Source organism: Tursiops truncatus, chromosome 1, assembly GCF_011762595.2.
Source record: "Tursiops truncatus isolate mTurTru1 chromosome 1, mTurTru1.mat.Y, whole genome shotgun sequence".
Taxonomy (NCBI): domain Eukaryota; kingdom Metazoa; phylum Chordata; class Mammalia; order Artiodactyla; family Delphinidae; genus Tursiops; species Tursiops truncatus.
In genome coordinates this window covers 43,404,164-43,420,774 of record NC_047034.1, presented here as the reverse complement: position 1 = coordinate 43,420,774, position 16,611 = coordinate 43,404,164, and the positions used below count along the sequence as shown (strand labels likewise).

Genomic DNA, 16,611 nt, shown 5'->3' with positions numbered 1-16,611 from the left:
CAATTACATCGATTCTTGCTTACAAGTGGTATATTTTGGCATGAGATTAGAAATATTTTTGTTACTTGACTATGAAAATAATGCTATTTGTTTTAATGGGAAATGATCTCCACTGGTGTAATTAGGACAAAATTATGCTTTAATAAAGCAGAGTTATCCAAAAAATGGAGGTAAAAAAAACCTCAGCTAAATGTATACATAGGTCCAGAAGCAATTTACTATATATTTACAGTGAACTTTAATCAAACTCTATTTTTATATGTTAATTTGTCTTGACTCTAAAATGAAATGTTGGATTTCCCTCGTGGCGATTAAGAATCCGCCTGCCAGAGTGAAGTAATTCAGAAAGAGAAAAACAAATACCGTATGCTAACACATATATATAGAATCTAAAAAAAAAAAGAAAAGTACTGATGAACCTAGTGGCAGTGCAGGAATAAAGACATAGACATAGAGGATGGACTTGAGGACATGGCGGGGGAGGGGAGGGGGAAGCTGGGGCGAAGTGAGAGTAGCATCAACATATATACACTACCGAATGTACAATAGTTAGCTAGTGGGAAGCAGCAGCATAGCACAGGGAGATCAGCTTGGTGCTTTGCGATGACCTAGAGAGGTGGGATAGGGAGGGTGGGAGGGAAGCTCAAGAGAGAGGGGATATGGGGATATATGTATACATAGGGCTGATTCATGTTGTTGTACAACAGAAATTAACACAGTATTGTGAAGCAATTATACTCCAGTAGAGATCTATTTTAAAAAAAAAAGAATCCGCCTGCCAATGCAGGGGGCATGGGTTCAATCCCTGGTCCGGAAAGATTCCCACATGCCATGGAGCAACTAAGCCCGTATGCCACAACTACTGACCCCACGCGCCACAGCTACTGAAGCCCGAGTGCTGAGGGCCTGTGCTCTGCAACAAAAGAAGCCGCCACAATGAAAAACCTGCACACTGTGATGAAAAGTAGCCCGTGCTCACCACAACTAGAGAAAGCCTGCGCACAGCAACGAAGACCCCAACGCAGCCAAAATAAATAAATAAAATAAAGGACAATAAAATAAATAAAATGAAACGTTCATTAAAGAAAAACTCCATTTTTCATGGAATGTCTTCCATTAAATATAAAATAAAATCAGGAAAGAAATTAGAGAGTTAAAGATAGTACATAAAAGAAGACACACACAAGCCATACGTCTGTTACTATATTTATAAAATTGCTCAACATATTTTGAATTTTAGATATTTTTGTACTGATATCTTCTAAACATCTATGTTAATTGCTTTATTTGTAGATCTTTTAAAAGTCATGCTTCTCGTGCTTAATGTAAGATAATGATCAACATAGTACATTACAAAGAACGTGAGATGCAGAATGAGAAACCCTGGATTTAAATATCTACTTGCTAATTTTGTTAACAGTTGAAAGATTTCTAATTACTTTTTTACTCATTTGTAAAATAAGAAAAGTACTTTATATCCATTGTGATGATTTAGTGAGGTGTTCTTCCTAAAGAGCATGTATTATAGGAATTTTTTCCACATGTATACACATGTTTGTGGTGGTACTGTTTGTAGTAGTTAAAAAAAATTGGACATAATGTCAATATTTATGGATACATAAATTGTGCTCTAATTATATAATGAAAATACTCCATAATAGTAAATATATTTGAATTAGTTCTACTTATAAACACAGATGAATCTCAAAAACAAAATGTTCAATGGAAAAAAATGATTTGCAGAATACATACAGTTGATAGCATTTATACAAAAATTAGAAACCTGTAAAGTGACTCTATATATTATTTAGACCTAAATGTATAATGTAAAATACAAGGCTACTGGGGACATTGGTTCATGATCTCTATTTTATATACAGTTCATCCCCAGACCTCCGATTTAGTATGGCTCTGTGTGACCAGGAGAAAGCTTTCCGACAACAGAGAAAAGAAAACATAAAGGAAAACATGAAGAAACTCCTGGGTCCAAAGAATAATGAAGGCTTGTATTCTACACGTGATGTGAGTTGGAAATTTTTCAAATGTTATTGCAACTTAATAATAATTTTGTTTGTACTTTCTCCCAAATTCCACCCAAATGTGACAATATTGAGATTAAGCATTATTTCTCTATCTTTTTAAGATAAGGTAAGTGTTTCATAAACAGAAACTCTTTGAGGAAGATCATCACAAATGCTGCCCATATTTGGTAATATTTATTAGATATAGATTTTAAAAGAGGAATAGGCAGACTGATGCACAAGATGTTCATTAGTAAGAAAAGTTTAACCTAGAAAAGGATATAAAATGATCATTGAATTCATTTTAATACAGACTAAGATTAAACAATTGTGGGACTTATCATTACTGAACAAGAGCAAAATGTTGTAAATCTTAATGACAACAATTAACAAAAAATGTTCTTAAAAGATGTGAATAGGGAGATAAAAGGAAATATTTCAAATTATTACTATTTCATAGCAGGAAGTGAAAAGATATCATCCAAAATTGACCAACTAGTTAAAACAATAACCTCCACATTTTAATATTTTCATAATCTTAATTATAGAGAGATGTTAAAATTACAGTATTTTCATCAACAAATATTGAAAGTACAGTCCTTCAATTGTACTTTAATTTCTTTTTCTTCCCTTAAATTCCAGCAAAGTAAATGGCATTTATTATTCAGTAACTTGTATTCTACAATCCAGTTTTTGTCTGTTTGTCTATTATTCATTTATCTCTTCACTCATGTATCTATGTGTCAGTCTCCCTATCTATCTACCTACCTACCTACCTGTCCATTCATCCACCCATCCATCCATCCATAGGTCTATCCTTCTTTCTGAAATCTACAAAAATAAATTGCTGCCATAGTTAATAATACTGTATTATATATTTTAAAGTTGCTAAGAGAGTAGATATTAAAAGTCCTCATCACAAGAAAAAAATTTTGTAACCATATGTGGGGAGAGATATTAACTAGACTTATTGTGGTGATCATTTCACAATACATACAAATATCAAATCATTATGTGGTACACCTGAAACTAATATAATATATGTCAATTATACCTCAATAAAACAAAATTAAAAAAATGAATTGCTGCAATGATGCTCATCAAATGATAATAATGAAATTTCTTCTTAGCGGCATATCAGGTAATTTTTTTTTTTACTTATTTCTTTGAGGTTTTCTGTTAATTGAATATTTTAGATGAACATAATTTATTTTTAGAAAGATATTTTCATTAAATGTGTAAGTCAATATATATTTTATATCTATTGATAAGCATATATATTTACCCCCATGCATGTACACACAGACCAGAGATTAAAGATTACTGTAGATTAAGGACAAAATGCCACTGGAAATGAGAAATAAATTCTGAGTAAGGGGGCCAGATGGGTACCCCTGTCCCACATGTGATGGCACATTTCTAAATGTGTTTCTAGGTGGGTGTAGCAGGGGTCGAAAGCCAGTCTGGGCTTCTGGAGTGGCTTTTGGTACTAGGGGAGCAAACGCTAAGGTAAAATATTGCTGATGGGGATTTTTGCTAAAAGGAAGCTTGGAGGAGAAGCAAAACCTCCATTGAAGCTTCTATTTAAAAAAAAAGAGACTGCTCTTCCATCATGCATCTTGTGGTTGCTTATTGTCTCCGGCTGATGAGTCCTTGAAGACACATCCTTCTGTATGTATTACTCAGAAGTTTCTAGCTGCCTGGGAAGTCTTTTTGGGTGTTTTGTTTGTTTTTCTGTAGTAAACCTTCCATCAGCAGTTCTACACCATCTTTTTGTCCCCATCCTTGTTTGGCATTGTTATGCCCTTGGAGCAGAGAAATGATATTTCAAGTTTTTTTGATTTCTGCCATTTCTCATTTGTTGAGACACTGTGCTGGGAACTTGAGGTGAATAAAACTGAAATGGTTAATACCAAACAGTCACTTTCCTTGGTGAGTTTAAAGCCTAGTTGGGGAGAAAGCCATTTCAGCAGATGAAACAGTGATGGAAATGGATACCTCTGTTAATTCATGGTCGTCAACTTCATTTGGGAGACCCATGCTGGCTGTTTCAGTGTTTCCCAGCCTAGTTGCTTTCCATTTATTTAAAATGCTTTTTATTTCACTCCCAGCTGCTGATCCACCCCCTGCCTCCCTCACAGCTGATAGACTTGCCTCCTAATTAGAGAAATTAAAAGTCGTCAGGTGACAAATCTTTCATTTCTTGGCATAGGATTGACATGTTTCATAACCCGGGCTTACCCTTTGCCACTTCCCTCTGAGCTCAATGGAGGAAACAGCGCTTTTTCTTTCCAGAGTCACATCATCTCAGATATGGATTGCAAACCGTTAGGAGCCCCAACATAGCAACTGTCCAGTCCTCCCAGGGCTGCTCCCCACCTCTGTTGTCTGCCTCCATGTTTGTATGAAATTTTCCTGCTCTAAACTCTGATATAGAGAGAGAAAAAAGGAACCAAAAAAATCCCCATGGAATGTACATTCCCGTCTCCTTTCCGCTCTGCTTCTCTCCTTATCTTCACAAACTTTTCCAAAGTTTCCTACACAATCTCATTCTACTTCCTGCTTTCCTCGGGCTTCTGCCCTCATGACTCTACAGCGGCTGCTTTACCAGTCACAGGTACCAGCTAACAAATGCAAAGGATCTTCTGGCCCTGTGTTCCCTAATTCTGTAGCTGCAAATGACATGTTTTCCTACTATTTTAATCATTCACTACCCTTCCCTTACTGTCTTCCCTTTATTTTCATCATGCCTCTCTGGTTCCCTTTACCAGATCTTCTTCCTCTGTGCATTATTTAAATGTGGGTTCTTCAAGACTCAGCCCTAGCCCCTCTTAAGAATTTTCTCTCCCTTCCATGTGTCACCCAGCGCATTTGGGCTAAGAACTTTCACACGTATATCAACAACCTAGAATCTCTCTTCTGAGATTCACACCCGAATATCTATACCTCTTCTTTCTGATTCCTTCACTTGTATTCTTAACATCTCACACTAAGCATGGCTGAATCTGTACACAAAATCCTCTGGTCTCTATAGTTCTACTGACACCTGTCCTCTTTCTTTCCACTTTCTGTTCACACTGAATTCAGAGTGATCTTTACAATACACAAATATGATTCTATCCAAACCAAGCTTAAAATCCTTCCACTGCTCTTAGGACTGGCCTCACAGCATCTCTCCAGCTTCATGTGTTGCTGGTTCATCTCAAATCTCCCATGCTCCCTCCTTTAAGTGCCTCTTCGTTCCAGGTCTCTGCAGAACCCTTCACAGGTGGCGCTCTTGCATGCATTGTTGCTTCTCTCTGCCTAGGCCTCGCCCTCCCCTCCTTCCCTCCACCCCACCCCCTTTTCAGTTAACTAACAGCCTCCCATGCTTTTTTCTTTTTTTTTAAACATCTTTATTGGAGTATAATTGCTTTACAGTGGTGTGTTAGTTTCTGCTGTATAACAAAGTGAATCAGCTATACGTATACATATATCCCCATATCCCCTTCCTCTTGCGTCTCCCTTCCACCTTCCCTATCCCACCCCTCTAGGTGGACACAAGGCACCAAGCTGATCTCCCTATTCTATGCCAGCCTACCATTCTTGAACCAGTGAACATGTCACTTATTCAGACAGTCTTCCTCATCCATTCCTCCCTCCCTCCAGGTCCAAGTTAGGTCTCTCCGTCATGTTCTTTCATAGCACAAATATGCACGTGATCTTCTCCGCATTTCCCACAATCGTACTTAAAAATATTTGTATAGGTACTCATTTAACGTCTTTTTTTCTCCATTAGAATATAATTTTCATGAGGACCATGGCAGTGTCTGTGTTTTTCACCTTTATATTCCCAGCACCAGCTCAGCTCCTGACTCGTGGCAGAGCCTAGGGAAATCTTGTGTTGTGAGGGTCAGAGCACAAGTGCAGGCAGTGGCTTGGCATTTCAGCCAGGGGCTGGCTTCGCTAGAGAGGCATCAGGGGCTCACAACTGAGGAACACTTGCATCAGGTTGTTAGGGAGGGGACAGGTTGAGGAGAAGGCTTGGATGAAAAGATCCCAGTTTGAATGGCTGCATTAGAAAGTCTGTGGGGCATATTGGCGCAGACGTCCAGTAGCCTTTGGTCTTAGGTTTTTCTTTTCGAAAGGAAAGTTTCTGCCTCACCTCCCAGGCACTCCTCCTTTTGTGGAAAGGAATCTTTCTGGGAAAATGAAATTTGGCCTAATATTCATACAGATTGGCTTTTCTGCAGCAGATGGAGAATGAGGTAATTGTGCTTTTCTCTGGGCTAGTCTTCAAAAATATTAAACTCATGTTTTTGGAAGTCATTCCTCAAATTAAAACTTTTGATGTTGTTGTTTTGGATTTGGTCGAGCCATTTTTTTCTCTTGGCAGAAATCATCCGTTTAGATATATTCAGCACCACCCATTCCCATAACACAAATATCATTTTCCTATTTTGTGTTTCTCCTTGGCCAAGGGCCTCTTAAACTCCCATTTCCCTTGCTCCCTGCCAAGATCTTCACTTTCTTCACTTTCACTTTCACTGCTGGCTGGTTGGCCTCCTGAAGGTAAGGAGGAGCAGGCTGCTGTCTAAGACAGAACAGCCCTACTCAATTCTCGTTGCAGAGACGGTGCCTGTCTTATTCCCAGTTTTCAACAAATGGTTTGCAGCATCCAGTTTAGGACATCAGTGTCAAATTAAAATGTTGAATGAGTTTGGGCAGTAGGAATTTGGGCGCCTTGCTTCTTTCCTCTACTTCACTTGTAAAATGGAGACAATGTCTCATTCAGCTAAAAGGATGAGTACTAAGCAGCCCGAACAATGTGTAAGGCACATCTTCGTTACTCAATACGATAGTAGCTATTAAACCAATACACGGGTGTTGCTGTTACGTAACACCCCAGGGCAATGTCAAATTCAATAAAACCTTAGCTTTCTTACTTGGATAATGAATTAGTTAAATAGTTAAGGTTTCTAGTAATCCAAGAGTTTCTTCTCTTAAGTACTAAGACTTTAAAAAAATTACTCTTAACAAAATGGATGTAAGTCGTTCTAAAAAACGTAATTCTTTGCCCAGACTGAACTGATTTAAGTGCTCTCATGTCTGTGGCTTTTGCAATCAACTACCATTTCCCCATGCTCTATATATTCCCTTGAAGTAATTTCTTCAAATCACCCCTTTCTCTTTCAACTTTGTTGTTGTGGAATTAAAATCTGATAAGTAAGCGTGTTGTTAGAACACTGTCTCTGATTAGTATAATCTCTTCATAAATAAAGGGCTGAGATCGTTCCTATGAGTAAGATCTATAACACTATGTGCATGGGAATTTTTGATATATTAAGGTTACTTAGAGGCCACTTCTTTTACATTTTCTTGTTCCAAAATAGCTTTTGGTCAGATGTAGTTTCCAGATTACAGTCTGTTCTGTGAAGTGAAATGCTGCTTTACAGTTTTCATGTCCCCACGTAACTGACCATAAAGGGAGCAAAGCTGGTTGGGGCACTCAGATCTGGCATTAGAATAGCAGGGAAATGAGAGAAGGAAATTTTACTCCAAACTTCATCAAAGAATAAAGGAGGAAATGTTTCCTGTCAAGGCAGAATACAAGGAATATACAATTAGATAGCTTTGGATGAAAGTAGAAGTATAAAGTGGTCCTTAAATAATATAATCTATTATATAGAGTGCTATTCTGTATTTAAGTTTGTCGGATAAATTAAGTGAAAAACTAGAGAAAAAAGAGACTGTCTAGTGACAGAGGGGGAGGCAAAGCAAAATAGTTTCTGCAGGAGGTAATAGAAATCGACCTTGAGTTGTCAATAAGAATTTTTATTCCTTTGTTTATTCTGTTTTCTTCATCTACAATATTCTTCCTCTTGCTTCCACCTTCATTATGACAATAGCACTTTGCTGTGTCAATTCTTATTCCTTTTAGATTGTAAACATTTTGGGGCAAACAGTTTGAACTCCCCTTAGCTAGTTTTGAATGGGACCCAGAGCAAGAGAAGGCTCTCCAACAGGACTCAGTTACTGCGTAAGCTGCTCTGCCCCTTGGGCCATATGACCATTCAGATCCATTGATGCTTGAAGTGTGTGTGGCAGATAGGGATGCTGTGGTAGGTGAATTGCAGCATAGGCACCTTTGGTGTTAGGCCTTGCCATCCTCTGTGGATAACTACCGTCCTTTGAAAAATAGCTTTTGGCCTGCTTACTGGGCCATAGTAGAGATTGAATGCTTAACCATGGGTGACCAAGTTATCATGTGACCTGAGCTGACCATCATGTTATCTGACCCACCAAGCCATAAAATTGGGTGTGCACAGATGCACTCCGTCATCAGATGGAAGTAGAGTATATGAAATTGGGCTGAACAGGCCCTGAAGATACCAATAAGTTCCATGAAGAAGTGGCCCAAATGTCCATGTTCCCCATTCCTGTTACACTGCCTTCTCTTTTCCATCCTCCACCCAGAGCCTCATGGGGGAGATCCCTATGATCAGTTGACAAAAGGAGAGAAAGGGCCTTGTTAGAGGTGATTGTACACACTATTTAGGCACCACTTGAAAGAGGACAGCTGCAGGGCTCAGCAACGTGGTCTTCCCTTCACCAAGGCTGAGCTGGCTACAGCAGCTGCTGAGTACTCAATTAGCCAGCATCAGAGTCCCCAGCAACACTGAGTCCCCAATATAGTAGCATTCCTATGGGTCATCAGTCAGCTACCTGGTGGCAGATTGATTACACTGGACTTCTGCCATCCTGGAAGGGGCATGCTTTGTTTTTACCTGAATAAACACTTACTCTGGTTGCAGATTTGCCTTCCCTGCACTCAAGGATTCTGCCAAAACTACCACCTATAGATATACAAGATGCCTTAGTCACAATATTCCACACAGCATTCTGATCAAGGAACTCACCTCACAGCAAATGAAGTATGGCAACGGGCCATGTCATGGAATTCACCAGCCTTACCATGTTCTCCACCATCATGAAGTAACTAGCTTGATAGAATGGTAGAATACCTTTTGAAGACTCAGTTATAGTGCGAGCTCTGTGGCAATATCCTGGAGGGCTGGAACACGGTTTTCCAGGAGGCTGTAAATGCTCTGACTCAGCATCCAGTATTGGCGCTGTTTATCCCCAGGATTCATGGGTCCAGGAGTGGAAGTGGGAGTGGCACCACTCACTATTACCCCTAGTGACCCACTAGCAAAATATTCGTTTCCTGTCTGTGTGACCTTATAGTCTTCTGACTTAGAGGTCTTAGTTGTGAAGGAAGGAATGCTTCCACAGAAGTGGAACAATGATTCTACTGAACTGTAATTTAATACTGCTGCCTGACCTTTTGGGCTTCTCATGCCTCTGAACCAACAAAGAAGGGAGCTACTCTCTTGGCTGGGGTGGTTGATTCTGACTATTAAGGGGAGATTGGGCTCCTCCTCTCAGGTGGAGGTAATGAAGAGGATGTCTGGAATACAAGAGATCCTCTGTGGTGTCTCTTAGTATTATCATGCCATGAGTTAAGTCAATGGAAAACTATAAGAACCCAATCCAGGAAGGACTACTAATGACCCAGACCCTTCAGGAATGAAGGTTTGGTTACTCACCAGCTGAGGTGCTTGTTGAAGGCAAAGAAAATACAGAATGGATAGTGAAAGAAGGTAGCTATAAATACCAACTATGACCAGATGACCAGTTACGGAAATGGGACTGTGTTTGCCATGAGTATTTCTTCCTTAGTTTGTTATGAATATGTGCGTGTGTGTGTGCATGTACACACAGAAATACAAAAACAGATTCATATTTAAGTTATGAAGTATCAATGTGAAGAATAAGCATTGTTTAAGGACTTTGTATCCTTTTCTGGGGAAAGGATTAGTGCATTTCCAGTTGTACACAGGATATCTGTATCATGTTAGCCAGGAGTATGACCTTGTTATTGTCTTTCTTTGGATTTTAAGTGTGGTTGAAGGAGAGGTATATGGCCGCCGAGTTGAGAAGGGGTGGACTTGTGATGGTCAGTTTGCATCAACTTGGAGGATGTTTTTTGATGCAATTAATATTTAAGTCAGTGAAATTTACTTAATCAGGTTGTCATCTATAATGTGGGTGGGCCCCACTCTAATCAGTCAAAGGCCTGAATAGAACAAAAAGACCAACCTCACCAAGCAAGAGGGAATTCTCCAGCAGACTACCCTTGGACTTCATCTGAGGCATCAGCTCTCCTGGGTCTCTGCCTGCTGGTGTTTGGACTAAAACTGCATTATTGACTCTCCAGAGTTTGGAGCTTGCTGTCCCATACTGCAAATTTGGACTTGTCATTCTTCACACCTGTGTGATCCAGTTCCATAGATAGATAGATAGTTAGATAGATAGTTAGATATGTATCTACCTACCTATTGGTTCCATTTCTCTGGAGAACCCTGACTAATACAGGAACCAGGGAGGCAAAAGTCTTTATATAATTGTCAGAACTTAAAATCTATGAAAACATAAAAAAAAAAATCCTTGAGCACTTTAGAATTTTCTTTTGTGAGGGAGGAAATTAATAATATCTGCAAGCCAATGCAGGAAGATAATTTAATCAAAACACAGCGTATTTGGTAAATAAAAATTCATTTCCTGTAATCGTATGAGAAAAGTATGAGAAATATTCATTGATATCATTTATACACAAATATTGATGCACTTAAATCTAAATATAACCTAAAAACTCTTGGCAACTTTAATTTGTTTGATTTTTTAAGATTTAAAGCCCGGACTAACACCTGCACCTTGTAAGTCCTCAGTTATTCTTTGAAAGTTATTTCAGAATAACTATCACTATTAAAACATCCAAAGTTAGTCTGTTTATTGCATAACATTGTGCTGTCATCTGAAGTGATACATGAATCTGAAATGTAATTTAGCTAAATGTCAAGTGGTTTCTCTCGATAAAGATTACTCTTTTCTTTCTGAATAATGGGGAAAAGGAAAGAGCATGAATTCTATGTCAGTGACACCTCAGCTCACATCCTGGTTATCACCAATCTGGATGTGAACAAGGTATTATATGTGTGCACTCCATACCTCCTCTTCTGAGACATGAAAATAATAATGATTTTTGAGGGATGAGAAGATCTTTTGGTTTTGAATTTTATTTATTTTTTATACGGCAGGTTCTTATTACTTACCTCTTTTATACATATTAGTGTATATATGTCAATCCCAATCTCCCAATGAAGGATGAGAAGATTAAATGAAATAAATTTTCTTCATAAGTCTAATTTCCCTTTCTTTTTTGTAGTTAATAAACATTTATAATTTTATAGTTTAACAATTCATATTCTGTATGAGTTATAGAATCTAGAATGCTACCAGTAGCAAAAAGCTTCAAGTTCATTCATTCTACCCAATATTTTTACACATAAGTAAAGAGTCCAAAGAGGATTTTCTTTACCTAGGTCCCCCTAGTTGTAGGGGAAGCTTTCAGAGATAGAATGGAGCAGAGTGAATTAAAAGCTTTGGAGTCTGACAAACCTGGTTTTAAATCTGCAAGAAACCACTTTCTAGATTTAAGACAGCAGAAAAATTATCTTCTTTGTGTTTCAGTTCCTTTATCTTTAAAATGGTAATAGGGAGTTCCCTGATGGCCTAGTCGTTAGGATTCTGGGCTTTCACTCCTGGGTCCCGGATTCAATCCTTGGTTGGGGAACTAAGATCCTGCAAGCAAAAATAAAACAGGAAATAGACCAGAATTTATACATATAAAATGGTAATAATATATATATCATAGAGTTGTGAAAATTAAATGATGCATAAAAACAGATTAATTCATGTGCAATAAATAAAGGATAAATTATAATCTATACAATCATTCAGTTATTTCATTATTCAAGTTTTATGTACAAATAGTATGACACTTTCTTTCCTCTGATAGCAACCCAAATTTCTGACTTAAATATCTTACCTGAAAACCCTCTTTAAGAATTAGTGTAAAGCAATAATGAAAACAATGGGTTACATAACACATGAATCCCGGTTTAATAAGAGGCTGTTTCCAGAAAATTCCTAACATAAAATAGTCATCCATAAGTATGTGTTGGGCTACTGGCACATGAAGAAGGACATCTGGGGAGTTGTTTTCTCAGGATTAAAGAGGTTTTATGTTCAATCTTCCAACTTCTCTTATGAAATCTCTCTCTGAACAATAGCACAGGTTGTGTGTTATATGTTGAAATGAAACAGTGTAATCTGTTACTAAGAATTTTTTTACTCTGAACTACCTGACTTGTATTGGGTTTAATGTTAGTGTTGCAAGTAACCAAATCAACAGGCTTAAAATCCCCTCTGACTTCTTTTCCCCTTAAAGCCCTTCATAGTCTTATTTTTCCCAACTCCCTAGTATACTCCTGCTGCAATAAGAAGGCTGGTCTTTTCATCTCAAAATCACATACCCTTTCTTATTTGTGCCTATCTTGGCCTGACGTTAGGCCCAGTGTTTGGCACATAGTAACAATAAATGGTTTACTATTATTATTATTATCACTATTATTGTATTGCCTATAAACTCAAGCCTTCATTCAAGGCCTAATCGAAATCCCTCCTCCTTCTCCTAATTTGTAATCTGCCTTCCTTACAACTACTCTTAATATTAATACTATATTATACTCCATTCGCCCACTGTATAACCCACTTTAGTTTCCTATCTTAGCTTTCCTCCCTCTCCATAGAAGTTTTTAAGAACTTATATATTTTACTTTATTTACAATTTTAAAACTATGTTCGAGAGCATTCTGTTCATCTGAACATACACAGGTTCAAAGCCATTTAAATTGCTGCATTGCACTGAACTGGTAGACTGTGTTTTCATTAATGAGGTCTTCAATTTGCATCTGATTTGATGGCCACTGAGTATCAGAGAAGAGCCCTGAATTTGGAAATTAGTGCTAGGTGTCCTGCTATTCACTGTTCTACCTCCAATAAGACCTAACCTCTAGAGACTTCCCTTTCTCTATGAAAGAATTCTATAGCCTTTTTCATCTTTTTAGTTCTAAAATAATGATTCTGTGTATGTGTATATATATATTTATCACATTGGTGAGTGACACCCAAGAGTCAGGATCCAAGTGCTGGGAACACAATGCAGGTGTATTCTCATATCTGCTTTTAAATTCAAATGTTGCTATATCACACATCATGTAGTCTCTGAAAAACTCCTTTGTACACTCATGAGAGAATGAGAATGAAAAAAAGGAAGATAAGATCTTCCTGCTGTTATGAAAATAGTTTTGACCTTGTGGACCCCCTAAAAACTATGCACACTTTGAGAACTGCTGGGTATAGGGAAACAACCAGCTCTCTTAGGCAATAATGCTTCAGGACCACAAGGAAAATGACAATATCTCCCTCTTCAAAGAAACACCCTTGCATTTCAGTCACGTTACAGATAGCCTGTTTTACTGCAAAAACTCTTCATTGGCTTATGCTTCTCCCATCTCCAGAACAGCCTCCTTCCCTGCCCTCATCTCTCCCTACGGAATAACTCTGCATCTTTAACATCAAGCTCAGGTTTCTTCTTTGTCTGTGAAACTTTCTCCACCACTCCAATCCCTCTGATTGAAATTGACCACATCTTCTAGACCTCATGTACTGCCAGCCTGTAGCATTTGACTTTGGTAAGGTGTACTACCAGGAGCCTGGGGTTTGACCCTTGACTCAACTCTGCTATTTATTGATTGCATGACCCTGAAAAAGTTTTCAAGGTCTTGGTTTTAAGTGCATTGGTTTCCTCTTCTGTAAAATGGAAACCTCATAGTGAGTTTATGAAGATTAAATAAGACAATTTCTGTAAAATACTAACAGTTCCTACCAGATAATAAGAGCTCAGTGAATATCATCTGTTCCTGTGTTTCTTGTTGTCATAATTATTTTTACATTTCTGCCTCACTTAAATTAACTATATTCCCAAGATCCACCCTGGGGATACTTGAAACATAGAGACCACTTAATCAGATTGATGAATGAATTAAAGAATGAAGAAATAAATTTTGTAGGTTTTTTTGTAGTTGATTAAGTTCTTTTTGATGGCTTAAATAACAGCATATTTTTGAAATGGGTCAGCATAAAGGAGTGCTAAGAATTCTGGACCAAGAAGGCAAGATGCTTACTCAACTGCAGATTACCAGGTAATAGATCTTATACAAGTAATAGCAGCCTTTCAGAACTTCCATCTGAAAAATGAGCAAATACTTTTTTGCTCATTTTATAGCAATTTTGAGAGGATCAAATTCAAAAAAAACTACACCCAAAAGCAAGCCCCAAACTGCAAGGAGTCAAGCAAATATAAAGGATTGTTGTTGCTATTGTTGTTGCTGTCAGAGTTAGTTGGCTATTTTAATAATATCTGCTTTCTAATAGACATTAATTCTTGATTTTCTTAAGTGAAACATTATTTTCTTCTTTTTTTTTTTTTGCGGTACGCGGGCCTCTCACTGTTGTGGCCTCTCCCGTTGCGGAGCACAGGCTCCGGACGCGCAGGCTCAGCGGCCATGGCTCACGGGCCCAGCCACTCTGTGGCATGTGGGATCTTCCCACACCGGGGCACGAACCCGTGTCCCCTGCATCGGCAGCCAGACTCTCAACCACTGCGCCACCAGGGAAGCCCTGTTTTCTTCTTTTTAACAATTAGATATTATCAAGGTATGAGTGAACTTACAATTCTTTGTTACCAAATGTGGGACATAGAAAAACTGAAATGAAAATGACATATTTTATGATTTTACTTTACAAATGATCTCTGTGTTTCTTCATTCCAGGTGCCTGTGGTGGCCATACTGGGCTCAGGTGGGGGTTTCCGAGCCATGGTAGGATTCTCCGGTGTGATGAAGGCATTGTATGAATCAGGAATTTTAGATTGCGCTACCTACATTGCTGGTCTTTCTGGATCTACGTGGTTAGTATACATTTTAAACCTTAGTTTTATCATCCTAAATGCTTAGCATTTATCTACCTGAAACTTAGAAAAGAAATGAGGGTTTAGAAAACTGACATTAACTTCAAATTACTGAAATATTCCAGCTTGATGCAGTAATCTGTTCTTAAAAATATTTTTTAAGGCAAATTCATACTTAATGATGACTGTTGTCATAAGTTTGCTCCCTTTAAGCCCATTCGTGACTTAAAATGTAGTTAAACATAAAACAAAAAAATAGGTCAATTGAAATAATTCTATAGAAATATCTCAGAAGTGGAATAACATACTCCACCCATAATTAATTTAATCTTCCTATAATTTACTGATTTGTAATCTTGCAGCGATTATGTCTAAGTACATGATTCGCTAGGTATTCATTTTCTTCTTTAAGGCAGATAGAATGAAATGCAAGATACCTCAGTATACAGAAGAAGGAAACAACTTTTGAATGAAGAAATGCAATAAATTTCACTGATTTATATCTAATTATGAAATTAATCCTTTAAATGTATCTAAGCTCAGCTAAATTTAGAGACAAGTTAAAGCATCTGCATGTATAATATTTGTATGCTATAGATTTGCCTTTTCAAGAATATATTTATAAAACGTTTTCAAAGACAATACTATGTACTTTTTGGTTTGCTTACCTCACATAATAAGTATGTTGAAAATCATATATTTAGTCCTTGCTTAGATGTCTCAAATAAAAGTATCACCTTATTATAGAACTTCTGATATTGGCTTGTAAGGCCTTTTAGTCACTCAGCCATGATAAAACTTATCTTTTATAATATTTTATTATACATAAATATATAACATATGTATTATATAAGTATATATCATATAATTACAATATATATAATAATATATATTATATATGTCTATATTTTAAAATTTCTGTGTCTTCTCATCCTGTGAGATGGCTATGAGTTTCTTCATCTTTCAAGTATAGAACATATGATTCAGAAGGCAAGTGATTTGTCCAAGATCAGTAGCAGAGCCAACATATAGACTTAGGATTTCGATCCCCTACTCTAGGTTCTTTCAACTAAACCAGAACCTTCTCTTGGACAGCTATATATTCTACATCAGTGGTGCCCAAAAGGTTGGGGACCGGTTTCATGGAAGACAATTTTTCCATTGGTGGGGAGATGGTTCAGGAGGTAATGCCAGCGATGGGGAGAGGCAGATGAAGCTTCACTCGCTCGCCTAGTGCTCACCTCCTGCTGCATGGCCGGTTCCTAAGGTCCACGGCCCGGGGGTTGGGGACCCCTGTTCTACATAGAGATTCATATTTAAAGAGTCTATAGTTTCTTAAATATTGTGAACCAGTTTCTTTAACTGAAAAACAAAAACTTAGAACCATGGTTGCCACCTTCTTTGTATGTACTCTCAAAATGATTAGTCTTTTCTGAAAGAAAGGTGTAGCCCATCATTATTCTTTCCTTTGAAGGAAAGAGCATGCACCTGCCTGTTTAATGAGTAATATGAATGTGATGGAAAAACTTGGACCCTTAGATTAATTCACCTGTTCAAGCATTTTATTATTAGTCTTCAGGTAGTTTTCTTTATCTGTATTCACTGGTTTTTAGATCCCTGTGGTCCATCACTGACTAATACATTGCAAGAAGCTTGCTTTCTTAAATTCGTCTA

General features: G+C 37.7%; 1 protein-coding gene across 8 annotated transcripts in view; it reads left to right on the top strand.

The window, feature by feature from the left end:
- Window positions 1-16,611, top strand: part of PLA2G4A (phospholipase A2 group IVA) — a 189,354-nt gene that overhangs the window by 120,265 nt on the left and 52,478 nt on the right. For all 8 annotated transcript variants that reach the window (XR_004525901.2, XR_012331125.1, XM_019918613.3 and 5 more), the window contains exons 7-8: window positions 1,881-2,022; window positions 14,801-14,937. Coding sequence is in view for 6 of the 8 variants with exons in the window: in XM_019918613.3 (XP_019774172.1) it covers window positions 1,881-2,022; window positions 14,801-14,937 (279 nt within the window). In the remaining 2 variants the exon portion in view is untranslated. The remainder of the gene's footprint in view (window positions 1-1,880; window positions 2,023-14,800; window positions 14,938-16,611) is intronic.